At 49.2% G+C, this 26,835-nt stretch overlaps 1 protein-coding gene across 1 annotated transcript; it reads left to right on the top strand.

Moving 5' to 3' along the window:
• The first annotated feature begins 2,620 nt into the window (after positions 1-2,620).
• On the top strand, positions 2,621-26,835 carry LOC116424863 (uncharacterized). Its single transcript, XM_031971833.2, has 5 exons — positions 2,621-3,373; positions 6,233-6,331; positions 11,190-11,839; positions 12,069-12,345; positions 24,892-26,835. Exons 1-5 carry the CDS (start codon positions 3,172-3,174, stop codon positions 25,146-25,148), a joined length of 1,485 nt encoding a protein of 494 aa, XP_031827693.1. The 5' UTR covers positions 2,621-3,171; the 3' UTR covers positions 25,149-26,835.

Genomic DNA, 26,835 nt, shown 5'->3' with positions numbered 1-26,835 from the left:
GTCCGGTATATACTTGTGCAAACAAACATGGGCAGGTTCGGCCGATCTGTACATTAATACCATGCCCGTGAATAAGGAGACCGATAAAGCGCTTTTTTCCTCGCTTCCCCGAGAATGATTGCACTTTAATTTCAGCTTGGATTTGTGGACAATTTTTTCCCCATGTGACAGCCATTGCTCTGATTTTTCCCCGGGACAAGTACCATTTTTTTTCTCTCTCCGAGCGCTATCTCTCTATGATCACTATCGTAAAGCAAATAATTTCGCGTGAAATAGGTATTATCGATTTTATCTAGTGTGTACTCAAGAGTTTTCTGCGTTCTTTCATTTGGTTAACATCTTGTAATATTGTTCTCGCAATCGATTTGGAAAATATGATCGGTTGTGATTGAAAACATGCAAACAACATACTTCTCGATCACGTATCAAGATCCCTATCATATTTTACGTTAAGATATACTCTCGAATTCACGAAATAGTCCGACAGTTTTCAGCGAATTATTCTTGAAATAACGCACTGGATGGAAAGCTCGAATAAACGCGTTCCCTTGTTTTTCTACGGGACAGACCACGGGGGCCATAGAATTTTTACGCGAGCCGTATTATCAGCGCTTAAGAGCACCGAGGTATGCGGAAATTGCATCCGTTGCATCAATCACGTCGCATTAATTCGGCTCGTCCCTCTTTCTTCCCGGCGAGAAGAGCGAGCGAGTCGGGGAAAAAATACAGAGGTATGGGATTATCGATGATTCGAGGATTGGGAGAGTTTGAAGAATGCATCGATTTTCTCGGGAAAGGAATTCGAAGCGAGTGCGCAGTTGTCATTGCAGCTCACGTGATTCCCACCTTCCGCCACCGCCGTGTCCTTTCCTGGGTGGCGATTCGTCACCATAATATCGAGTCCTCTTCGAGATTTTCGGCCTTACCGAACTCCAATTACGCACTATTTCGAACTGGGATCTATGACGGAGTCGGGATCGAACGACTGTCATCCGTGCAATCTACAGCTTAAGCGATTAACTGTTTATTGCATGCTGTTCACGGTCTGGACGGGTTATCGTCGGCCAAGAATTTTCCACGTCGGTTGTTCTTCTCGTAAACAGGAACAATCGACCAGCAATAGGAATTTATTTCGACTATTTGTACTTGAAATAGGGTCGTTGTACTGAGAACTTACTTCCAGTATAATAATTAGATACGAGTGTATCAATTACGCTATGTTTTTATCACTCTACTTTGAGTTCTGATAAAATATTGTGTCATAATCTAGTGATATTGAATTAACGTTTAATATATTTACAGCAGACGATGTAATTAGACACGCAGGCTATTATTTCTAGACCAATTTAGTTGATTTTAGTTGAGGAATCTATTGAAAGTTATTAAAAATTTGAATTGCATCGTTCCTCCACAATTCCTCTTCGAACTCACCCCCATTTGAACGGTAAGAGGCTTATCCTCGAAGGAGGCAAGCTCATAAAAGAACAGAGTGTCGTCAGGAGTGTAGTTACGAAGCAGGACGAGATGTTAGGCGTCAGGAGAGAACGACAAACCGCATCAATCATACTCACTCATTCGCATCGTCGTCTTCTGGGCGTAGACTGTCCGAGGGGTGTCGCTGGGCTGCTCTATCTTCGCGAGAAAATTGCTTACACTCTTACCAAAGTGACGAACTCTTAGAAAAACTTTCTGGCCAGAAACCTCGAAGAACGAATTCACCAATCTATGCGATCGACTAAAGCAATACAATCACAATCAGAATGAAATTCCCATTCAACCCCCTTACCTCCAGATATCTTCAAAATCCTCTACCGATAAATACAATTTGCTCCAAAGATTCTCATTCCTTAAACTCTCCTTCATACTCCACCTATTTAATCTACCACCCTCCAATACAAATCCCAACTTTCCGGTGGAAACGGTAAAAACCCTTCTCCGCTGCTCGAAGCCCATAAACACCGGCAAACAGCCGAGTTCCTCCAGATCACCTTCCGTTCTCGCTCGAACATAAACGGTCCGGTCATCTACATTTATTTCCGGCGCGTGAGCGGGGGCGCGCACAAATATCAATCAGTGGAGTCAAGAGTAGAATCAGGGTGGTCGAGTGGTTCCACATAATGCTGCTGGCCGGAGGTGAGAGAGAGGCGCTTCGCGTCGCGTCGCGTCGCGTTCGTCGCCGTGTGTCTGTGCAGTCGCCTGCCCCAGCGCAACCCCCGGTGTCCGCCGCCACCTGGCAAACGGATAAACACATCCCCCTTGTATCTACGTGCAGCCACCAATACACCGTACGGCGGTCGAGGTATCGCGCTAGCCGGGCACGCCGGGGTGTTCGTTTGTGTCTCGCGGCGGTATCCAAAGCGGCGAGTCGGTGTGCCTCGTCGGTGCTATGGTGAGTGGTACCGTGGGGGTGGAGTAGGGACAACGGAGGCGTGGCCGGTAGGCGGAGCCTCCATCGAAAATCCCGGCGTGCATCCAACGTCTGTGTGGGTGTTCCGCGTCCCTCTATCTCTCTCCCACCTTTCGCTCGCCGCGGAGCCGAACGTCCGCGCGGCGTTCTCTCTTTCTCCCCCCCTTCCGTCATCCCTTCTCTCTTTCTCGCCAGCCTAACTCGCGACTTTCGGCCGTCATCGCATGGGAGTTCCTCCGCTATCAGACCCGTTAACAGCAGTCGGCGTCGAGGCACCCGCTATAACGTCTCTCACATCCCCGGGTGACGGTGCTCGCCGTTCCTGACCTGTCCGGCCGATGGGCCGCACGGAAATCAGTGTCTACCGATAGCCGGAACATCGTTCTACGAGAGATACGTCGTGTTTTTCGAATAGAACCGCAGTGAACGTACATTGAAAACATTCCGAAACTGGAAGACGGTTGTCATTTTACATTGACGATCGACCGGAGGGGTGGTTGAAGCTCGTCTCCGATGAAACTGGACTGATGAAGGGGTGGAGGATCGGAGGTATCGAAGGGGAACAGTGTCAGTGACAGGGATCCGAGGAGATTACGGACAGACGTGTTTTGTTGTTGGTAGATTCTCGAGGAAGGAGAGGGTGTATGGTTTTGTATTGACACTCGGGTCGGTGGTGATAAGACGGTCGCGGGTCCAGGGGGCGGATGTCGTGTACAGTGAAGGCACTATTGTTTTAAAAACGGTGATCGAGCTGACCGAGCACGATGATGGAAGTACAGCAGCAACACTCGCCTGTAGGGGTGGGTCCTCTGGACTTTTCGCGCAGGGGTGTCGCCGAGGCGTCCGCTTTCCGCGTTGTCAAGCCGAAACAGGCGTCCGCGTTGGTGCATCAACAAGCGCTGTCTCCGGAAGCGAATAACAATGAGAACCTGCAGGAGAACCCGCAGCTACCCGTGGAAACCGACGGTAAGGGTAACGATGATTATTAATTATGGAGCGCCGATGGAATTGCCGTTCGACGCGCGTCGCTAAATTAGATCAGGTGCGTGTGATTTGAAATCGCAGTTACGTCGCCGCTCGGACCTGTCAAACGGGCAGGGATTTCGAGGGCTGTCAGAGCCCGGAATGCGTGCGAAGCGAGACAGGTTAATTGATTTCAGATAGAAATATAAATTAGACCGTCAATCCTCCGGCGATCAGCGTGGATTTTCGCCGGTATTCATTGCTTTTAAAATTAGTTTTAATGAATACTTCGATTTACTGTATTTTGAAATTTTGATAGCATCCGATGTAACGCGACGTTTAAACCGAATTTTCAATCAGCGGATTGATCATTCTAGGTTACGAGTTAAGGATAATGAGATTATATGGGGTTGATTTGTAACAGCTAAACATTCATTCGATACTAATAATTATTATTCATCTCTAGTTTCATAAAATTTAAGAACACTTTTACATTAGCATCTTCGTCCATAAGCACCCCATAAATCCATAACACAAGATTCTTTTCAACCCCAGCGCTCAATTAATAAACTTAACAAGAACTCGCCATAGAATTCCAATCGACACACCAAAGGGAGCCACGCAAGAAAGTTAGTCTCCAATCGAAATTCCATAAAATTTCCTCGGCGCGTTGAAAGTAATCCTCAAATTCAAAGTAATCTTCAGCGACAACCCCAAAGCATCATATCCAAGAATGAAATGCAGCGTGTAACAGAATCCCGTTTCCCCCGATCGCATGAAAACCAATCGTTCCTGCATCCCCCGCGCGTATCCGCGTCTCACCCCCTGACATTCATCCCGTTGTCGCCTGTCATCATGCTATCTATTACCTGCCTATTATCCCTGCACCGCGCTTGCACCGTTCACGCCCTTGAATTCACGCGCCGACACCTGAGCCCCCGTCACGTGTGTGCGTGTGCGTGTGCCTGCACGCGTGTCGCTCTCTCTCGCTCTCTCTTTTCGCCGGCGTTGCACCGATCGGTGGTCCCGAACACGGGCCACCACCATTGGTCCTCCCGTACGGCCGCGTGAAACCAACACGACCGCGTCGAGACGCGTGTCCTGTGGCATTCGTGCTCCTCCTGCGTGTATATCTGCGTGGGCGCTTGCAGGTGCGTGAAGGGCGCACGACCACCACCGCCGTTCAACAGGTGAAGAGGGGATGAAACGGCATTAGACGGCTGCCTATACTAATACTGCTAATCGGTCTAATAGCTAACGCAATAATATCAACCCGGCCTGCCTGTCGACACGATTCGGCCTAAGTGATTTAACCCGGTAATTGCCAGGTGATGGGCAGGAGAGGGTCGGTGGTTTCTTGAGGATGTACTTAGAGTCTCGTTTGGGGGGTGGGTCTTTTGATTCGCCGTTGATTGTATCCAGTTAGCGATTCAACCGCGAAGGCTCTTCTATTTAGCTTGCATCAGAACTCTAGGGATTTACCTTGTACGAGTATTAATCCTAATTCAGGAAGATAGGAAAAATGTTGCGAATTCTAATCTCCGGAATCTTCAATAAACACGTAAAGTACGGTACAGTTATTGCAACGATAAGCGAAGATTTCTTTAAACGTTTCGCAGATAATTCTAATTTCTCCTTTATCGTCCGACCGCAAATGTGAACGTCCCTTTCGCTCGTCGTTCTCGCAACAAGGTTGCAGATTAACACCGCAACGACGATAATGCACCGCTAATCCCCATCTATCGCGCCGCGGAAAAATAGGAACCTACGACACGTACGCGCAAGGTGTACGCCGAGGAATCGCTTGCACGTTGTTCCTGCGGAAATCACGCTGTTAGGATTTACCGTTTATAGATTTACGACCGAAAGATAGCCGCGAAAAGCGAGGAGACGCGCAGGATAAGCGTCGCAAAGGCGGGCAAACGCCGATATCGGCGATGCTACGCGGCAACAAACACGCGTTACCTGCATCGTGTGTACACACGGGCCGCGGTATCAATGTTGTTATACCCCGGCCGCCTCCGCCGCCGCCGCCGCCTGGTCATCTTATCTAGCTGGGCCGCGTGGTGTGCTCGCTTTATAGGAAAATATGATTTATTTCTGATAATCCTGCGAGAATGAGATAGCCTTTGCGGCGTGGCGCGCTAATCTCTGTCCGCTATCTCAGATTATCCCGGCCGGTCCTATATTGCCCGGATTACGGATTTCATTTCTTCGCTCCTTTTTCTCTCCCTTCCACCGAGTCCCTTTTTTCACCGAATAAGTGCACCGATACCGTTCGATTTTAATCGGTTCTTGGCCGACCGTGCCGATTCCGAGAAACGCAATTGCGACGATAAGCCGGAAAGTCATCGGAGTTCGACGGGTTCCAGGATCGCTCTACGTTTCGCGGACGTCTCCTTTGTCGTTCGGGGAGCATCGAGCTTATCTCGTTGCGACGGGGAGAATTCGGGTCGTCGGTGCACTTTGATTCGCCTCCATCGCGGGATTGCAGTCGCGAGAGTTCGAATTCCGGGCTGCTATCGCCGCCGATCAAAAAGCAGCCCCCGGGAAACGAATGGCGGATGCCGCGGATTGGAATGCAGCCGGAAAGAGAGCGAGTAATGGCCAAGGTTGATAAATAGAGAAGGGTCTCCCTTCTTTCTAATAAAGACGCTCTTGTCGAGGGGTTGATCTCTCCTACGGAAAGGGAATACTAAATTTCGTTCGGCTTGAGACGTCGCTCTCGCGTTCGCGGCGGCGCGAATAATGATGCGTGAAACGTCCCGATGGCTGCTCGACCATTCGCTCTTCCCTGTAACGTAAGAATCAGGTCCCGCGACGATGCGGACGGTCTCATGGTGGTTCTTCCTCTTGTTTCAGGCGGATGCAACGTTCGTTTAATGTTCCCCAGACTGTGGGCGCCTTTTGGGAACGCCGCGGATGTCACGAGCTTGCCGTCTCTGTCCAAGAGTCATTCAGGTGAGTTGCAGAATTTGAAGACTCTCGATTGTTCCATTGACATAGACTGTATTATCTTTCTCTATGGAAACTTAATTTAATTTCAGTACTTCAATATCGAACTATAATTATATAGCTTCATTATTCCTGATTTCAAAGTCGTAGCAGACTTCTTGAACGTTAGGAGCTTCTGTAGATAACTCGGACAGTAGCTCGACAAATCGATACAGTTTTATAAAATTTAATGAAAATTAAGTTCTTAAGATTCTAAGATGTCGGTCCAGGAAATTAGGAATTGCATTGTGTAATGGTGTTTTAATACGACAAAGTCCATACCGACCGATCGAGGCAAAGGTGTAGATGAACGGTTGCTTGCGACGTTCGGCTTCCTCCTCAGCCCGGATGACGAGTAGTTTTTATTTGTCGATCGTTAAGAACGACCGGTCGTCCGATGATTGGGATAAATGGTAGCACGCGTCATACCCGCGGAGGGACATCGGCCCTTCTAACTCCTACCGTTCCAATTGGAGCAGATTAGAGGCGCAGTACAGGGATTCGGTGCCGTCGGCCCCTTTGTGCTCGTACGACGGTCGGTCTCTCAGTTCTACCTACCCTGAATTAGTAACATCTTGTCATGTTAAACGCTCGCGCATACAACCGACCTCTTCCGACTCCTTCCCAGTGCACGTGGCCATTCATTTGCTGTCACGTCCACCTATAGCAGGCTGCGCGCACTCCCCTGGCGTCGGCTTGAGCCGTTCCAGTCGCCTCCTGGTTTCCTCGGGCTCGTTCAATCACGCGGGCTCCTAGCGAAAATTAACCCTTAACTTATGGGGTGGGCTCTCAAGTACCTTGATCATTTATTAAAATAACGTCGCGACGGAATTTATTCGAGAATATATAACAATTATATTAAATCATTCGGATATTTGCTTCTTTTATCGATTGTATCTTAAATATAGATTTCGCCCGAGGTTAGATGATATCGTTAAAACTGTTTATATTTATTACATCGTATCGTTTATTATATCGTACAAGGTTTTAGATAGAGAACATTGTACGCCGTCCGCGAATCAAAGGTTCTCCATCAACGTCCAATTAAATAATTGATATTCGGTCAGCGAAGTAACAGGGTATACCGGGCGTTCGCTCATAAATCTGTCTTCAATTACGAATTCTCTCTGACCGGGACAGGATAGTTTTGATTGATAGCAGAGGGCAATGAGAGCCTGGTGAAAGCGACGGATCGTTGACATAGTGGTCCGGCAGCTTCGGGGTATCTTCCTCGGGAATCTGGTAATCCTCGTGGTTTCCATCGATGCTGGAGCCCTTCGTCACTCGTCCTCCTTTTTCCCGTCGAACATTCTTACGAGAATGCTCCGCCGTTCGCGGACAGGATTAGGTTTAAACGGGCAGTGACGCGAGGATGAGAAATCCGTTTTTGAAAACACCCACATCGGCGAGCCGGTTGGTGCCGCCTTTGAGGCGCAAGTCGTCAGCGTTTCTTTCGTCCGGCGAGCAGGACGGAAGGGGTCCAGAACGGTGAAGTGTGTAACGGCTTTAATAGCGGCAGATCGCTACGCAGTAAACGACTGACGGACGACAGAAGATTAAAGTTGCCCGTTAACTCGATCTAATTGTTCCCCCGGCTTGGCCTTCCTTTATTAATCCACGTCCACAAGCATCTTCGGCATCGCCGTCATTGTCATCCCTTGTCACGAGTCGACTCCTTGATGCTACTTGCGGATCCATCGTTGCGTCTCTGTAAATTATCTTGCTACTTCCAGGCAAATCCGGCTCGCTAGATGCCGTTCGACGAATTGCATCGTGTTTACGGCCGACGGTAATCTAAAGATTGTTTCCTTTTACCGTCAAATTATTTCTTAGCGAATCGTTTCCTGGATTAGTCGAACGTTTACGCGACCAGCTGTAGCACAGTTGTTAACCACTGAACACTTTAGCCTCACTGATTCGAAAGAATTTCCAATTTCTATAAACCAATATACAAATCTATCTCAGCATCTTTAGATCTATAATTCAACACAAGAGAGCGACGAAGCTAAAATCATCCAAAAAACAATATCCTCAATCGAAAAATCAACGTGTTCGTTGTAAGAGACTAAAACTGCTCTCAGGCGGCATGGAAATTCCGGGAGTAGATTTTTCCGCTCGTTTCCTTCTAACCAGCCCCTGTGTCCCACATTATAAAACACCGATGGCTTCCGTTCTCATAAAACAACAACCCCGAGAGACGCGGTTCCTCGCGGCGATATTTTTTCGAAAGTTTCTTCGCGTTCGCGATACTGGAACGTCTCTGGAAACGTGAAGCGAATCATCCATGAGGCAGCTCCAGATGTACGCTCACGTGAGCGCATTGCGTACATGGGAGGGACGGGAGAGATAGAGAGAGCGTGTGCAAGCTCTGCCGAACCCGGACCAAAGTAACCCATCTGCCGGACGGTCGGTCGGTCGGCACGAATGGCGATGCTTTTTCTCGCCGGTTTGCACCGCACGGTTTTTACCGCATTCCAGCGGGGCCAGACGTGGCATTTGCGTAAGCAGTTCTTCCTATGTCGTTCCCGAGTCACACATCTGTCCGGACTTCCTTCACCTTTTTCTTTTCCATTTTAGCGCGCCACCTTTTCGCTTCCCGCGATTTCACCGCAGCGCGCGCGCTCGCGCTCGCGCGTCTCATTCAAGATTTCGCGTAATCGTTTCCCGATCGATCGCAATCTCGCCCGCGAAGCGTCGAAATTTACTCGCCGAACATTGTTGTGATCACCGTCCGTGGTATTTTTAATCAAGTGTTAACATTATATTTATCGGCAGCCTGTTAATGAGCCAGCTGTCAAGAAAAGCAAGCTCTTCAATCTCGAATCGAAGCGATCTGCTCGGACAACAGACGCCGCGCACAGATTAATCTGTACTTGTATCATGATTTCACTCGGAAAGCCACGGAAATAGAGTATTAACATTTTGTAACCGATTACCATCTACTGCCGCTATCTCCGTTGATAAAACAGAGAAAATTTGGGGACGGTTGAAATGATCGTCACGTGTCCCTCGTGCAATCTTTAATCTATCGGTTCAGAGAAAGGAAACTTTAAGTAATATTCGAGTGACGTTCGTCTGTTCTATATATAACATTTCCAAAATTGCATCAAGTCCCATGATAAATCCTTATTTCTCTCGGAAATACATGATTCGACGGATGAAACCAACCGAACGAGACACATTATAACGGTAAAGAATATGTCTCCGGTCCCTTGGAAGGTGGGAAATTTGTTCAATCCACGCCCCCGGTTAACAATTACTTCCCGCCGTAGCCTCGCACACGCTGCCGCAGTTCTTTTCGCCGGTGGACGCGTTCGCGGGCGTTTCTCATTACATTAGAGCGGCCTGCCGAGACTCCTGTCGTATTTTGATTCGATTGCGAGGCCACCGGGAGACGCGATAATAATCGGGCCCTTCCACCGGGGATCGTGGCGAGCTTTAAACGCGATTAACCGAGCGCCGGTGCATCATACAGCCAGGCACGTGACCGCGTGTCACGCGTACGGATTATAAATATAATATACTGGGCGGTACACCGTGCATCCAGCGATCGTTCGATTGATATCACCGCTGCGGAGGGTGCGCGCCCCCTTTCGCAGCCCCCCTTTGATTCTTCAATGACACGATCCGGTATGAACCTCCTCGTAAATCACGACCGTCGGGACCGGCAACGATTATTAGAAATACCATTCACGATTTTCGGCCGCGCCGAGACGACGTCGGCTCTGGCCCCGCCAATAAAAGTCGCCACTCCGGCGATTATCGAGTCCGATGATCGATCGGCGACGCGCCCGCAACTATTGTTCAGATTTAAATTCCTCGCTCGGTTTATCTGCACTCGTGGAGTGGAGTAGCCGCGACGAGTGGCCTGCTATATTTACGAAAGTTAATCCTTCTCCCATCGAGCGATCGATCTCGCTTCTGGCTCGCGATTCCGAGCGGCCGAGGCAAGATTATCTTTCGTGACGTCTCAATGGAATTTTGCTGGATTTTGGATTCGGAGGCGTGCACAGGAGGGAAACGTGTGGAGGAAGCTTCGATTTTTCATCGCGGCGGCTCGTTAGCCTTCCGTACCCTTCCGTCAGATCAGTCAGAAAAAAGGAGCCGGTACGTGACTCAAATCTCATTCGGCCGGGCTCTTCCGCCGGTGGAAACCTAATTTACCTTATCCTGCATCCTTCCCGGCGTGTCTCCTATTTCACGTGTCCTCTATACGTGACTTGTCAACCTTCCCCCTGCACCTATCTTTCCTACTTCTTTTTTCCCGGCTTCCTCGGTGTCCGAGGAATCGTCGCGTCAATCTTAATTGTCTCAGATTTTGTTAATCCCCTGGCGATGATAAAGGCGTGATTATCAGACAATGTTGCTTACTGCGTATAAGAGAAATTAATTTGCCATCCAAACGATTTCGTCATTTTTCATTCGTAGCGAGACGTTCGTCGTAGACTACTCCTGGAACTTCTCCAGAACTAATCTAATTACAAGATTGTAGAAAGTTTCTACCATCTCGCGATTCTTTTATTCCGTATCACGCATTGTACACCGAATAATCTCCGAGTCGAATCGTTACAATCATTAGAAGCCGTTCAAGGCTCGCCGATACGAAGCTCCACTTCGACCAACTCCTATTTTCAATTTATCGCCATGTAATCCCCAAAATAATCGCGCACTTACACTAAACCCTAAATCCCGTTATCAACCGGCGAATAATTAACAATAAATCTCCAGCAGTAATCTCCAGCAATCGTAATGAAACTAATTAAAAGCTCTCTCCCGATAAGTAAACAAATCGAATATACGAAACAATTCTGCGATCTTCTTCCAGAACGCCTTTCGTTCGGAGTGGGTCGTCTAGTCGGTTCGCCGGCAACCAGGAGTCCGTCGCCGTCTCACTCGCCGTGTCCAGACTCGCCGCCGTCGGATCGGCGGGACGGCGAGGCGGACGTCGACGTCGAAGACGAAGAAGTGGACGTCGACGTGGAAGAAGTCGGCGACGAAGATGACCGCGATCAGGCATCGAGTCCGCCCCGTTCCTCGCCGTCGCCGACGAGCATCGCTACCTCGCCGGCCTCGAACCCGCCCAAGAAGTCCGGCGACACGTTCAGCGTCTCCGCTCTGCTGAGGCCTGACCCTCCGTCTGCTCACCTGCAGAACGCCTCACCCCATCGGGACACCGCGTCGATCGGCGCGCACCCTCCGCCGCCCGGCTCCACGATGCTCTATCCGCCCCTTCATCTTCAAGGTGGACTGCTGCCGCCTCATCCCCATCATCCCCTGTCGTACCTGCACCCCCATCTGCTGCCTCATCATCTGTTACCCCCGCACTTGCACCCGCTGCTGCGAGGCGTCCACCCGGCCCACCCCGGCCTACACTCGACCCACACCGGCCACGGGCTGCATCACACCCACCCGCTAGGCGATGTTTACAGCTGCGTCAAGTGCGACAAGATGTTCAGCACGCCGCATGGTCTCGAGGTGAGTCTTCGGAGGATCTGCGAATCTCTTGTTTGTAATTCTTTGGTTGGATCGAGCGATGGAGCGGAGGAGGTTGAGATCGGAAGTTTCGTGTTACGTGAACGTTTCGAAATTGGGAAACGAGGAATGAGAAATACGTGGAGAATTTTGGAGAGTGGATAGTATCGTAGTGTTTTTATCGAAATCGTGGTGTATTCAACTTGTAGAGGGCTCTTAATCGTAATTTCAGGTGCACGCAAGGAGATCTCACAACGGCAAGAGACCGTTCGCCTGCGAGCTCTGCAACAAAACCTTCGGCCACGAGATCAGCCTGACGCAACACAGAGCCGTGCATTCCGCGGAGAAGGTGTTCGAGTGCAAGCAGTGCGGCAAGGGGTTCAAGCGTTCCAGCACTTTGACTACCCATTTACTGATACACTCGGACACGAGACCGTACCCATGTCAGTTTTGCGGGAAGAGATTCCATCAGAAGAGCGACATGAAGAAGCACACCTATATTCACACCGGTGAGTGATATTTCGCTTTTTCATTTGGCGTTCGGAACCATCGATGAGATTCGAGGAACGACAAGTTATCAGTACATATCAGATAAAAAAGATCGATCCGTTCTTTGGACAATGTGATTGATGTACGGCAATTCTGAGTACGTGAAAAAATGTGAAACGACGCTCGTCGACTCGCCACGTCGGTAATCGCGCAATTCCAGAATCCCCGTCCCCGTTAATCGCTGCCGGGGATGGCGTGGATCAATTAGCAGAGCAACTTCGTACGATAAATAATGCAGTTAACCGTCTGGACGGAGTCTTGCCGTGAGGCAAGAGGATCCCGCCGGATCGTGGCACATGTGGCCAGTGCATTTTAGGGGTGGCGAGCACCCCTCATTGCGAGCTCCGTTCGGTAATAATCGTAATGTCTTTCGGGGTTGGTCATCGCTCTGTCCTCCTTCGTCGTGAAGCTCTCTCTTCCCACTCACGGCGGAGAAGTGACATTGCCCCAATCTTCGAATGGAATTTATCTATGACGAGAATCGTCCGTGGGAAACACGGACAGGTCCCCCGGAAATAAATATCTCGTGTATGGATTTTTCCAGAAGTGCATCGTCTCGTATTACCTCTCCGCGATCAAACCTCCTATTATATTCGTGGGAAACGCGGGGACGAGCGTAAAAATTCAAGCAATTCATGCCAAGGTTTCCACGAACCGCAATCGATACAAGGTTGTCACTGAAACGCGGCAGTTAATCAGGAAAATGAATTCTTCCCTTATTCTGGTTCCTATACAACCATTGAACATAAACATCTCCATAAGAAACTATTATTAATAACTTGGAAAATATGAATTCTCTAGTTTAGTATATTATCTACCCTCAAACCTCTCAACCTTTTATCTCTCCAGTGCAATCGTTCGCAAATAGAAAAATTCCTAGATACAGTTGAAGCACAGAGATCACTAAATATTAATAGAAAACCGAGAAGTTTGCGAGGGATGTGTCACGGCAAACATTTCCCGGGGTTGTTTGCCATCGACAGCTCGTCCCCGTCCGAAGTTCAAGACCAGACAAGGTGGCATCCCTTAGGTAGCCCCGACTGAATGGGCGACGGTGTTGGGACACTTGACACTCGGATGTCTCTCCAAGCTGATGGAGCGACGCTGTCTTAAGAAGGAGTAGGTCCTTCGAGGGTGGAAGCGAGCGAGAACACCCGAAGGAGGTTCCAGTCAGGGGTCTGGGTTTTGTATCGTCGCCATGGCAACCCTCCCAATGTCTTATCAAATTATCACCTTGTCCTCCCCCATGCTCCTCCTCGTCCTGCTCCTCTTCGTCGCTGTGACTGCCATTCGCCACCCAACCCCCCCTTCTCCTCCCGTTCACCCTCCTTTCTGGAACAACCGAAGAAAGGACTCGGCGAAAGAGGATACAAAGCGATGGTCACTTCCGTAGGCTCGTAACAGCCTATGGGACCGTGTCGTTCGCTAGTCCTCTGTCCACCTTCACGCACCCAGCCTACTCGGGGGTCGCCACGGAACATTTAATTCATTATTCAAGGGGGATGAAAAATTCAGCGATCCCGGCGGCCGATGCCGTTCACGGTACGCTTGCCGCGGCATTACCGTGGAACGAGGTCCAGCGCTCACCCTCCTTTATCTTTTTGATTTCCCTGGAAAGTCCCTTTAAATTTTGTCCCTGAAAATGTCCGGTTTTCATGTTCCTTATTAATTTCTTTCGGAAGATCCCTGACGAATTTAGATTAGTATACCTTCGCCGTAATGCTCTCAGATAACCACCCTCTAAACTCTTTCTAGAATCTTATACCTCGCAGTATAACATAAAACTGTCTTTCTTCTATCATACAACAACAAACATTCCCATCTCTCAAACATCAAATCACCCCAACAAAATAATCCTCAAATCACTAGTTCCCAGAACCCAAGTTCCAAGATCTTTCCGTTAACTACTTCAATGAAAATCCTCGATCATCGACCGACCAGCAACCCCCGCAACCCAGTGGCAGCGAAATCCCAGAGCAGAGTCGAGGTGGCGTGCCCGCGTACGTGCGTCAAGCAGTAAACCGGCTGGTGTTCTGGGACTGGCGCTGCTAATGATAATCAGTCCTCTCTCTTTTCAATCCCCTCCCCCTTCGGGTGTATTCCCTTCGTCGTAAGCGCGGGCCATGTGCAATAAGGGTGCGGCACCGTCGGATTCCCCGGGGACCGGCACGGCGTAACGTAAAATCATTATTAGGTAGATAGGTAGGTGGTTGCCGGTGCACACGACGAGGGGTGGCGGCGGGTTGAAGGGGAGAGAAACGTTGGCTCGGCCAGGGAGCGCGGCGGGAGAGGCGGTTGAAGCGGCGCTTACGGGGTTGGGAAGTGCGGGAATAAGAGCTCCGCAAATATTGTTCGTGCGCGAGCCAGCAGCCGGAATAGCTCGGCTAGGGGACGAGGCGTTACTTCGCGTTACCTTCGGCTGTTAGGCGCGCCTTTCGGGGGTGCGGGCGGTGTTCTGGGCCAGCGACGAGTCAAGTGCACGCTTTCGGCCTCGGCTGCGAAAGGGGTTGACGGTGACGAGTCTGGCCGGGCATGAAACGTGGTCGACAGACCGACGAGTGGCCCGCGGTTTTCTCGATGAGAAAACATTCGACTTATCTGTTTCTGATCCTCGCGCCCCACCCCGGCAAAATATTACTCTTCCGAGTTCCCGAGTGCCGGGACAAATGGACGTGATGATTTCGAGCGGGAGGCGAGCGGCTCGCCTCTCGCGCGGGTTTGATGTTTCTCTTCCTGCTAGCCGCCGGTGGGTTGTAAATCGTTCCGAGGGAAATTTATTTTCGGGCTAGTTATCCGTGGCTAGTTTGAGTTCCTTTATATATGGTCTATTTGGCGGGGATATTAATTCCTTGGAACTCGATTATTTATGGAATTATACTTGTTTCATTGAGATATTGGGGAAATTAGAGTTTGATGAATGAATTGTGGTTTGAACGAATGAATTATTAAGTACGTTCTCAAGCGTGGGTATTATAGATTTTGGAATGAGATAATGAAGTCGTGTAATCGTTGGATTGTGTCTCGGTAAAAATTTGCTTCTAGCATTGCGCGATAGCGTCGGCCGACAAGGCTACGCCGGCAATCTCACGATTTGTGATTACCGGGAAATGTTATCGATCAAAACCCGCGTCTTCACGCCGTGTGCGCCATCAAGTTGCAGGGCTGCACACGCCCTTAAACAACACACGCGTCCGCTACACGACCGCACGCACAACAGCGTGCCACCGTGTTTTCACGATAAACACAACCTGTCCACTGTCGGTGGCAAAGTAAAGTCGACAGGGGGTGAAGACCGTTCACGGGGGGGCAGTCGTCTGTATACTTTCCGATCTCATCACGCAGACGAGCCGGTATAGGCTGGATGTTTACGTTGCCGTATAGATGCTGCGCACTTCACTCGCAACGAGATGGCTCGCCTTTTTAGTGGTTCAATCACGCTCGTCGTAAATCGTCATCGATTTGCTGGTGCGCGATTTCTTCGGGCGTTCGTACCACGTTCCAGGGTTTTATTCCAATGAAATGGAAACGGGGCGCGATTGGACGGGAACTTTGGAGCTAGAGCATCTCGCTGAATAAAATACGAAATCACAATACTCCATGCCAGATTCACGGCGCGATTAATTAACCTTAAACACTTCGTTTCGCGAGATACCCTAAAACCCGTATATTTCAGTAAACCTAAAAGATCGAAACGCAAACTTTGATATCTCGATCCAATCCGCGCGCTACTAGTCGAGATTATCTCGCTTAAACGAACTAATCTTATTTAATTACACGTTCCGAGCTCCGGCGATCCACCCCCGCGACTATAATACCCGACAAATATTTTCCCCACTTCTTTGCCGAAGAAGATAGAACGCTCGCCAGTTTGCGGTTCAAAAGGGACAGAACGCGGGACAGCTCTATAAACAGGAAAGAGATACGGCGCGCGTAGCCGGCGGCGTATTATGAATTTAGCGGTGGCTCTAATGTAGGGATACCTGGCCGAACGTCTCCCTCAAACTCACCTCGAGGGTGCGGTTATCGTATACCCTGCGAGATACAACCGTGCAACCTATACAGCCACCTTTGTGGCCGCGTTCGCCGTGCGCCTGTGGACTCTATCTCCGTCTGTCCTCCGTTCCCTGCCCACCGCCGCCCATCCCTCTCTCCTTTTGTATGTAGACGAGACAGGGCTATTAGAGGTTTCCGGCTGACTTGGCGCCCCGAGCATCGGGGGCGCCGCAACATCCCTCTAAGCTGTTTAAACTTCGCGACATGCTCGCAGTGCCGCCCTTCGTGGCCCCCTTTGCCCTCACCTTTGCTCTCCGTTGTCCCATCTTTCGTCCCGCGCCCGTCTTTACGGCTCGTTAGCGACGCCGACGCATCCCTTCCAATACCGAAATAATAGTTCACGTGACGGCCGCGGGATTTTTCTCTCTGACGTCGAATTCCTGTGGATCGTAAACGTTAGGGGGTTGGTTTGATTCCTCCGCGTAAGAGGTGAATTTTTATTATCATGGACTATTTACTCGTCACGTGTACTTAATATCTGAGTATCCCCCGTTCGCTCTCGGTTGTTTTATTCCGTTCACTGATTAATTATTACCTTCAATCATAAAATATTCATATGGTGGCTTCTTTCTCTTAGATCATTATTATTCCCTTTGCATTTTACTCCCGCGTAGAATCTTTATCATGAACTATTTACTCGTCTAATGCACTCAGTATCTCACCTCGCATTCTCTGCGTTCTCTCATTCGTTCGCCGAACAATGATCAACTCCAATTACAAAATATCGCTCGCACCACCGTCGATATATCCAATCGTATTTAGTACAACGTGTCTCCTCTCGGATCATTATTATTCCCTTTCCATTACCGCGACTCGTTTCCATGATAGAAAAATCAGCCGTTTAAACTCCACCCTGAATTTCCACTATTTTTTTAAATTCCTTTTGGCCCGGCGATGGAAAGGAATTATTATTCAAGTAAATTCGATACACGAGGAGCGCGGCGAAGAATGAAAATACTGAAATTGAATCGACAAGCGGCTGGAAAGAGGAAGCAAGCGGGAGAGAGAGAGAGAGAGAGAGAGAGAGAGAGAGAGAGAGAGAGAGAGTTCGACGAGTGATCCATCAGCGCCGAGCGGATGGTGCATCCGGAGTCGAATGCAAACGCGAACCGCCCCCGGAGATGTAAATAGGGTGGATCCACCTCCTTGTTCGTTAGACCGCGCGTCGGCGTTATATTTAATGTCACGCCGGTGTGCCGGCATAAGCAACCGATACCGGCGTTAAACATGCAAATTCGCCGGTATAACGTTCCGCGGGTAGCGGAAGGCATCATATCCATATAGCGGGCGCATAGTGTTCATAGTGAAGCGGCATGATTAAATTTCCAGGGATATCGACATGCCAGAAGCACGTCAAACCCCTCCCCGCCCCCCTGCACCGCCATATCTCGCCGCTCATCCCCTATATATCCTCCTTTTTCGCTTCTCCGCCTATCCCCGCATAACCGCCCGGCAGCTCGAACCCGGCGCGCCGCGGCGCAGCCATCCCGGAGCGGTAGGGGGTTGAAAATTAACTGCAGCCGGAACGCGGGCGTGTTGCATCCGCGCGTCCGTGTTCCCGGAGCAGCCCGCTGACAAAAAGAAAAGGTGGCGGAATCGTCGCGACGCGAAATCTTTTTGCTCCGTTTTAATTATCGGGCTTTATCCCGGCCGAACGGAGGAGTTCGAGCGTTCGCGAGGGTTTTATGCTAGACGGCGAGGAATAATAGTTTTTGAGGATCCGGAAGGAGTGTTTGGCAGACTCGTATTAGAAATGTATCGGGAGGTCCGTGTGTCTTGAGCTACCCTTAAGTCCTTGAGAGGATTCTTGGATTTATTAACGCTGGATTTATGGAACTGAATTTGTAATTTAAGTCGACTTGCATTGCGATTATGGGAATTCACATTAGAATTCGTTGGCACACTAGTTTCCGCGATCTATAGGAACAGTCTTCTAGGAACGATAGAATAAAGTGTAAAATAAACATCCGTGAATCTAGTGTTAAGAGTGTTGATCACAGAAAAATTGGATGTATCTAAAAGAAAGATACCAGATCTCTCAGAAGAATAGATAACTTGTTCGTTAAAACATCTATAATTAGAGTAAGAACTTCGACCGATAGCTCTTATAAAAAATGCTTCCGAGGTAGATAATATAATTCAGGTGTTCTCCTCGAGGCATTACAATTTAATTATACTTTATATTTATCGGTTTATCAGTAGACTACCCAAATTCCTTGTACTTTACTTAATCCCCTTGTTTTCTAGCACGCTCCTCCGACAGACGGACGAATGGAAATGTACGCAGCGTATTCGAATTGAACTTCAGCTTACGGTATTAGGAGACTTTGATTTCCGTTATCTCGATCGCGTTCGGACTTCCTCTCTTTTCCCTCGGACCCGTATCAATTTTATCTGCGCGACGTGACACGCCGATCCGATTTCGCCGGGCGCAATTTCAACGTTGGTCTATAATTCGTATCGATAAGGGCACCGGTTTATTAATGGCTTTCCGTCGGGGCAATCTCAATAGGCGGATAAGACAAAGTCGCCTGAGTCACAATTGTCAATTAAGGCGCGCGCGCACGTAGCCGGGCAACGTCGGTTTGGTCCTTCGCGCGGACAGAGAAGATCGGATTTGTCACGATTCCTAATGTTGATCGACACCGTAATAATTTAATAGCCATACATCCGCCGTGATCGTCCGGGAGAGGATTATTGCTGCGGATCCCTGCGGTATACCGAGAGCACTAAGGAGCTAACAGACTTAGCTCGAGTATCGTGTTTCTTCCTATCTCCCCGTTCCTCCCAACGTTCGCCCTTATCGTAACGCCACTGACGGGGTATATGAAATTACAAATGCATCTGTGTCGCAGCGCCCAGCACGACGTTAATCGAATCATAGTCTGTTTAAGTAAACGCCTCGCGACGCCCGCCCACGAATGTTCGTTACGTATTTATCGTGCAGCCTAGATTGGATTTTCAATTAGAAGTAAATCTCTAAGCTCTTCTATACTTAAATGGAACCGATATCGGGATAGAAAAATGGGGAACGAATGACGTTATCTGTTATCTACATCTCTTTCATTTAAAAAATGAATCCATGCTTCTCCGATTCTCACGTGTTCGAGTTACATCGTAACGTCAGATTCTGATTTACTTTCCTCGGTTTATATCACTCTTCCGAATTCGAGTGAACGATATCGATGAAAGATCAACGAATCTCTTGTTTCATTCAAACTAAACGAAGAAATTCGAGTGTGATCATCCGTACCGATATTTCCGAATATTTTTCATCCCCCGGAACCTGCGACTCCCGATTTTTTCATGTTTACCAGCCGTTCCGTCGTCGGCCCAGGAAATATCAGTACCGAGCAAAACATTTCCAGCCGCGCCGCAAATTCCCAGGGCTGTGTTACCGTCATTGGCGCCCGTGGACTCACACCCCCCGCGCGGATCGTTGTCCGGCCTGCCCGTTCTAATGGTATCGGCGTGGAAACGATGTAACCGTGTCGTTACGCGGCGGCATGTAAAACGGCGGCCCGTCACGCCGCAGCTTACACGGTCCGCTGTAGTTGTGTCGACAACGCGTCCCCCGTGTTGGCCTTTTAGCCGCCGCGTCGCCGGCCACTTCATCCGGGTACCAGCAACGACCGCGCCGTACTCGTGTACCCGTGAAATAGTAAATACAACCGCGTTGTCGGATCGGACGGACCCGCGGGACCGGTAACGCTCGTTGACTAAACGCCGCTCGTTGTTGAGTCGCCGGACGACGAGGAATCTAAAGTGTTTTTCGGGGCCGCCAATTTTTGATGGATCCGTCGAGCTATTCGGTTGCTTCGAAAGATTTGTCCTGGTCTAGATAAATCAATGTTAACGGGAATCCGGGAAATTCGCGTGAAATTTGAATTACGCGCTTGAGTATTAGTTTAGCGGATTGTGGACTTGGGGTTTTTGATTATAGGAAATGTACAGTTATCTGGTTTTAGATCGATCGATTCAGCTTTAGATATAGTTTTAGAGGGATGTAGCTTTCGAGTGAAGGTTATTAAGGTCACTGATTTGTTTCTTTTGCGAGTTGCGAGTGTTGTAAGTGGTCGAATGTTTTAGGTAGCTTGTATTCCAAGTTTCGTGGGTAACTCGATGGGAAATCTTGATGAGGATTTTGTTCAGAGAAATACGAGATAGATGATGATTCCGGGCGGTGAATCTTCGGAAGAAAATCGCGCGAAATCCCGTTCCGCGATCGAAGGAAAAGAAACGCGGGAGGGATTCCGAATGGAAGTGCCTGGATTCCTGTTTCTGTTTCATGTGACAGAAGTGGAGCTCGCCGGGGAAGATCCGCTTGACATCGGGTGCGGGTTACGCTTACGCGAAGCTTCGCAGACGCGCAAGAAAATCCATGCTGCCCCCGATATGAAATATGAGATACGGTGCTCTCCTTCGATTTTTCTCTTGCCACGGTCTCTCGCGAGGATTTCAGTTAGAGGGCAGGGACGCCCCAAGAGGGTCGGAACGTGGTCGATGAAGACGAGAGGAAATCAATGCCTTGGCGGGAGTCTTGTTCACCTTTCCTCTCCCTCTCGTGGACCACTCCTCCATCGCGAATTCGGAGCCTCGTATGATAATTCTCTTTGTACCCCTCGGCGGAGCCAAATATTCTTCGTAAAACGTATCCCCTCGTTTTCGGAAAATTCTGACGATCGTCGAGTCAAATACTTTTCATCTTACGAAGACTCCACTTGAATACGAACTAGGTTCTTCCATTTTCCGAAAATCTACTCCATCTGCAAGCTAATTTCCTCATTTCCTAGAAGCTTGTGTTATCGACTTAAATGTTTTACGATTTTGAAGATTAGTATTCGAGCCTTTATCAAGACTAGATTCGCGAATCAAAATCTACTGAAACTTACTAAATAATCTTCAAAAAATTCAATATCCCTGAAACTTACAGGTTCCCTAATTCCAATGTTCCGAAAGATCCAAAAATTCCAACAAACCTCCGGACAATCGAAACCATTCAAAAATAACTCTCCCCGTTCGATCCTCTCGACTGGAGCGCACGGACATTCGCGTTTAATCATAAAAGAGGATCCCCCGGCCCCCAATAACATTCCCATAACCATCGACAGACTCGAGGAGAGAAAAGAAAAGTATCGTTTCTCCTCGATCCGACATGGAGACAGCGCCGGCAGTCCGTAGTCCGTCCCGACGGCGGAAGTGATCAAACTACCGTCTTGGTTTTCCGCTCTCGAGAGTTGGCTCCCGCACGGGGAGGGTTGAAGGATCACGGGGATGTTTGTAGCGGGCGGAGGGTGAGGCCGGGCACGCGAGGAAGGGAGGGAATTAGCGGAGAGCAGAGAGAGAAGAGGATCCTCGCAAGATTTCCGGGAGTTTAATATAGTTTTAGGGGCGTCGGCCGACAGCGCAGGGGTGTAATGGCGTCTTAAACCTCAGGGGTGCTCATCCAGGCCAGTCTTCCATGGCCGTCCGTTCGCGTTCGGCGTTCCCTCGCCTGAAAAATTTAGAGCACGAGAATCTGTACGGTGGACGGTTAAATCTTTGACCGGATCTCCTCTCGCCGTGGAACCACGTAGTTGCACGAACGACGCCGGTCGTCTTCGCGTTACGTGCATCTTCGGACTTCTCCTCCCCCGCCTCCTCCTTCCGCGCCGATCTCCACGGCGAGGAACGTTGAATGCACTGGTGTGTGCATTCTAGACGGTGGTGCGCTCGGGAGCCACGGTGGCTGGGTTTCTCCGGGAGATAAAGACGGAAAGGGTAACCTCGGTGCGAGAGCTCCAACGGTTCTTGATTTTTATGAGCACGTAAATTCCCGGAGACGCTCCCGCTCTGCTCCCACAACCTCCCGCGATCCCCGATACGAAAGTTTCTTCCGTTCGATGTCCCTCCGCCGGGAAATTCGCTCGAGCGAATATTTAAAAGGCTGGGAATTTGGAAATGGAGTTTGCTGGATTAAACGATGTTCATTGAGTTTCATTCAGGCGGACTTTAAAATTCAAGTATTCTCTAATCACTGTACGAAACTAATTCCAAAGTCCGCCTCAGAAAACATTCTCTGAAATTCAAGTATTCTCGAATTACTGTACAAAAGTAATTCCAGAGAATTTTTCTTAATTTTCATTTGTGTGTTTCAATGAAGGATATTTAAGTTCGAGTTTATTTTGTTTTGTAGTGCAGCTTTGATGGTTTTCTTCCGAGTTTCTTCGATTTATTGTTTTCTAGGTTTTGTATCTAGGTTCCTTCGGTTTCGTTAAGGAGGTATGAACGCGCCGTCAGATTTTTTTTTAAGAGAACCGATTCAGATCGAAGAGGCAACCTCGGCCGCGGAAGTTTTTGATTTTACGGCCGCGTAAATTTCGAACGGCTCCGCCGTTCGTCCGCTCTCATTTCTCGCCGGGTTTTCCAGGTTCCCGGTTAAGCGCCGCGAAAATTCTATTCGTTCTGCCGTTTCATCCGGGGCACGGAGAACTCCGTGGAATTTCATCGAGCGGCGGCCCCAACGAATTCCAGCAGCACGCCCTTGGCGACTCACCCTTAACCCTGAATCCTCCCTTGAATCTCGATTTGAAACGTTCCGAAATCGTTGCGGTTGTTCTCCGTCCGAAATTCAAATTGCTCGATGCCGTTCCCGTTAGTTTCCGGTCGGGCTGGAATCCACCTTCTTCCACGAATCTCATTTTCCCTTTTCGCCGCGCAATTCCCGAGCAAATTTCATCCGTTCGAATATCCTCTTCCATTCTCTTCACCGCTCCTTTCAAAAAACCTATACATAAACCAGAACATTTCCAAAAGACCATCAACAAACTGAAACCTACCATCAACCTCTCCAAACCGAAAACCATTTCGAAATCCCAAAATTTTGAATCTTCCCAATCTTCCCAAGAAAAATCAAACCTCCCATCCTCTCGAAGACATAATTCCCTATCTCCAAGTGAACCGAAAGCAAAGATGAAATCTTCAATTCCTCCGGTCGAAAAAAGAAATCAAGATAACGATCGGGTATAATCGCAAAGGCGATCGCCGGCCGTATCGGCGCGGGGCGAGATTGAAGGCTCGGCTAACGAGTTGTTTATGGATCCACCCACCGCCTCGCGGTGATCCTCGGAGCTCTCCGCCGCTGCGTGTACGTATATCCGCGCCTGTATGTGTGTGCCATCCGGCAGTCTACGGTGAAACTCTCGGACAAACGTATCCTGGCCGGCGTACGAGCCAGGCCAGTCCATTAACGGGCCTCCGTTGCCCTCTGCCCTGGCATAGTTCGCATTGCTGGAACTCCGGTGCCCCCATCTTCCACCCTAATCGCGCTCCGTCTCCCTCGTCCACGAAATTCTTCCCGCCGCCTGCCTTTTTGTCTCCCTTTTTCCCGGCACCGGTCCGATTGACTGTCTCGCCCTCGCCAACCCCCGGAAAATCATTCCTCGTCCCCCTCCCCCCGCGCGCCGTTCCCGCGGCGACCTCTTCAACCGACCGTTCTCCATTGGAGAATCCAGCTCGTCTCTGTTCGCACCGTGGCTCTTTCTCTTTCTTTCACGGTCGACCGCCGGGTTATCCCGCCGGTAACCATGGAAACGCGGGGGTTGGAGCCGCCCCCGGCCGCCAATCAGAACTCGCGGCCACCGACGGAGAAACGAACGGCTGCAACCCCCACCGCGCCCAACCCTCCGCGCGCCTCACCCCATCGACCATCTACACCCACGCGATCTCCTCTCTCTATCTCCCTGCCCCTCGCCGCCGGGGAGGCTGAGATTCTCGCTTGGGAGGAAATCTTGACCGGGCGTGCCCCGCATCCCTGATACCACCCCCTCGAGCAACTACATCCTCCCTCTGCGCTGCTACACTTACGAGTTCCATGGCAGCGGCCGAGGATCCTTGGCCACTCCGTTCGACCAGCGTCGGGCCGAGCATCGACGGTGCCTACGAATTAACGCTCCCGACCGCTAGAATGCTGTGCCTGAGGCGAGAGAATGGCGAGAAATGTCGACGGTGAGATTGCCGTCGGGATGCTCCGTGAAACGGGGTTGGCTCCCGGATGGATTTCGGGGGCTAGGGATTTTTTCGATCCGGATTTGTTCGCGCGGAACGAGGAATTTGTTGCTTCGTAGAGTTGTCTCTGGTGAGTTGTAGGGACAGTCTTAAGTGGCACTTGGAATCAGTGTGTTAAGAATGAGTTGGAGATTGGTAGCGTTACTTGTTGGGAAAGATAGTTTCGGTACACCTGGTACAACTTTCGGTTTCTTCAAAATTCTTCAAAATTCTTCAATAAAATTCTCGAAATTTGCTATGCTTAAGAACCTCAAATTAAAACTTGATAACACCTTTCAACACTCCTCGCTGTTAACAGATTCTCGAGCCAACCCAATAGTTCCCCAAAGAATATAGAAATCTATGAAACATACAGAATCATTCCAACCGACGATAAATCTGACAAGCATTTCCCATTTATGTTCCAGGCGAAAAGCCGCACAAGTGTCAGGTATGCGGCAAGGCGTTCTCGCAGAGCAGTAACCTGATCACGCACTCGAGGAAGCACACCGGCTTCAAGCCGTTCGCCTGCGAGCTGTGCGGTCGAGCTTTCCAGCGGAAGGTGGACCTGAGAAGGCACCGGGAGACGCAACACGCGGATCTGAACGCCACGCAGCGGGCGCCGATCACCTCGATCCCGACGCAGAACTCTCTGCCCAACGGCAACCCGACGATGATGCAGTGAACGAGGCTCGAATGATCTTTTTCGAAAGCAACAGAACTATGTGCGGAAGCTCCCTCCAAGAGGGAGCATCGAATGTTATCCGGTCGTTAACCGGAAATACGCGCGACCGTCGAACTCCTTCGACGCGATCTCGTTGCCTCGGTCGAAGCGAGCGTTGCACGGACTGTATTTATTATTTAAACGACTGGTTCCGCCGTGACGAGACGGCGGACGTACATTCCGACGATTTTTCGTTCCAGAATGGTTGACCGCGAATGGGAGGCGTGCAATTGTTAACGCATTGTTGATGGAAGATCGGCGTTTTCTAATATTCTCGAGTATCGTTCATTGGACACGGGAATTAGCGTTTCTTACATGACGAGCATTAACGATCGAAGATGTTTATTAGAAATATGAAGAATAATTACGCGAAGATTATTGTTTCGCTGCTGAATTTTGATACTGGGTCTCGCTTGGCGAGATAGTTACATTCCTCCGAATAGGTGCACACCGTCGACAATGCGTTAATTGGAGTACATTCCACGAGAAAGCGCGACACGTAGAGCGTCGGCGAGCTCTTTTCTCAGGCGGGCCGTGTTCGCGTTCGTCGACATTTGTGTTCGATTATCGGTGAGTTCGGACAGTTCCGAGTTGTTTGAATTGAGATTTTCCTTCATCTGTCCGAGGCAATGTTTCCTGTCATTGTTTCGCGGGACACGTTTTCGCGGAGATGAGAATGATATTGTGTAAATTCCTTTGAATACTCAAGCAGGTTTACGTAGAATCGATTAAGCGATACACGCAGGGGGTTAATGATCCAGGACGACCGAAGGGATTTCTTTGTTTCGCGATGCTACTCTCCGTGTTGAATCGTTGATTAAATATCGATAATCACTGTACTTCTCTTATTAAGTAGACATTTACGCGAGACCGTTTCTCGGCGATCCGTCGAGTTCACTTTGACATTGTACTTAATTCGATCTCCATTGGCGTGTATTATTTGCTGTATAAAATTCACGAAATTCCGATTATTTTGATCCATTGATTTCTCCAACGAATAATCGAATAATGGAACTCGTTCGATCGTCGTCGAAATGTTATCGCGTAAGAAAGTACGGAGGACCGTACTGTATTTTGCATATCTCGCGCACCTATCGTTCAGGAAAGGGCATCACTCACCCCGAAGTTGCAACTGTGACCAAAAAAAAAAAAACGATGAAAACGAACTAAGAAGAAATGAACCTTTGTAAATAAATAGCACATAGACTGTATCTCGCCTAGCCTAAGCGTATAAATATATACATAATATAAATACGAGTATAAATGAAGAATTACCATGAGGAAAACCAAAGAACGTCGAGGCTATAAATATTATAAATAGTAACGGGATTACACGCGTTAGAGGATCGATTTGTTCTAACGCGAGTGGTGCGAACTACTCCGGAAGTCTCGCCAGGTAATCGTATTCTTCCTCCCCTTCTCGCTGTCGGAAGTTTTTATTGTTGTACCATTTTAATATCATTATGTAATTATTGTAATTAGAGACTCGCTATTAATATTATTGTCATTATTATTATTATTATTATTAATAATTATTATTATTAATAAATGCTGTTACCATTTGTAACTATCTCTCAGTCAGACGAAACACGATCGACAACCCTTTCTTTCGTGGATCACAATAGATTCGAAGCAGCAAGTCAATTCG

Source organism: Nomia melanderi, chromosome 1 (assembly GCF_051020985.1).
Source record: "Nomia melanderi isolate GNS246 chromosome 1, iyNomMela1, whole genome shotgun sequence".
Taxonomy (NCBI): Eukaryota; Metazoa; Arthropoda; class Insecta; order Hymenoptera; family Halictidae; genus Nomia; species Nomia melanderi.
Note: the sequence above shows the minus strand (reverse complement) of the source record. Positions and strands in the feature narration are given on the sequence as shown.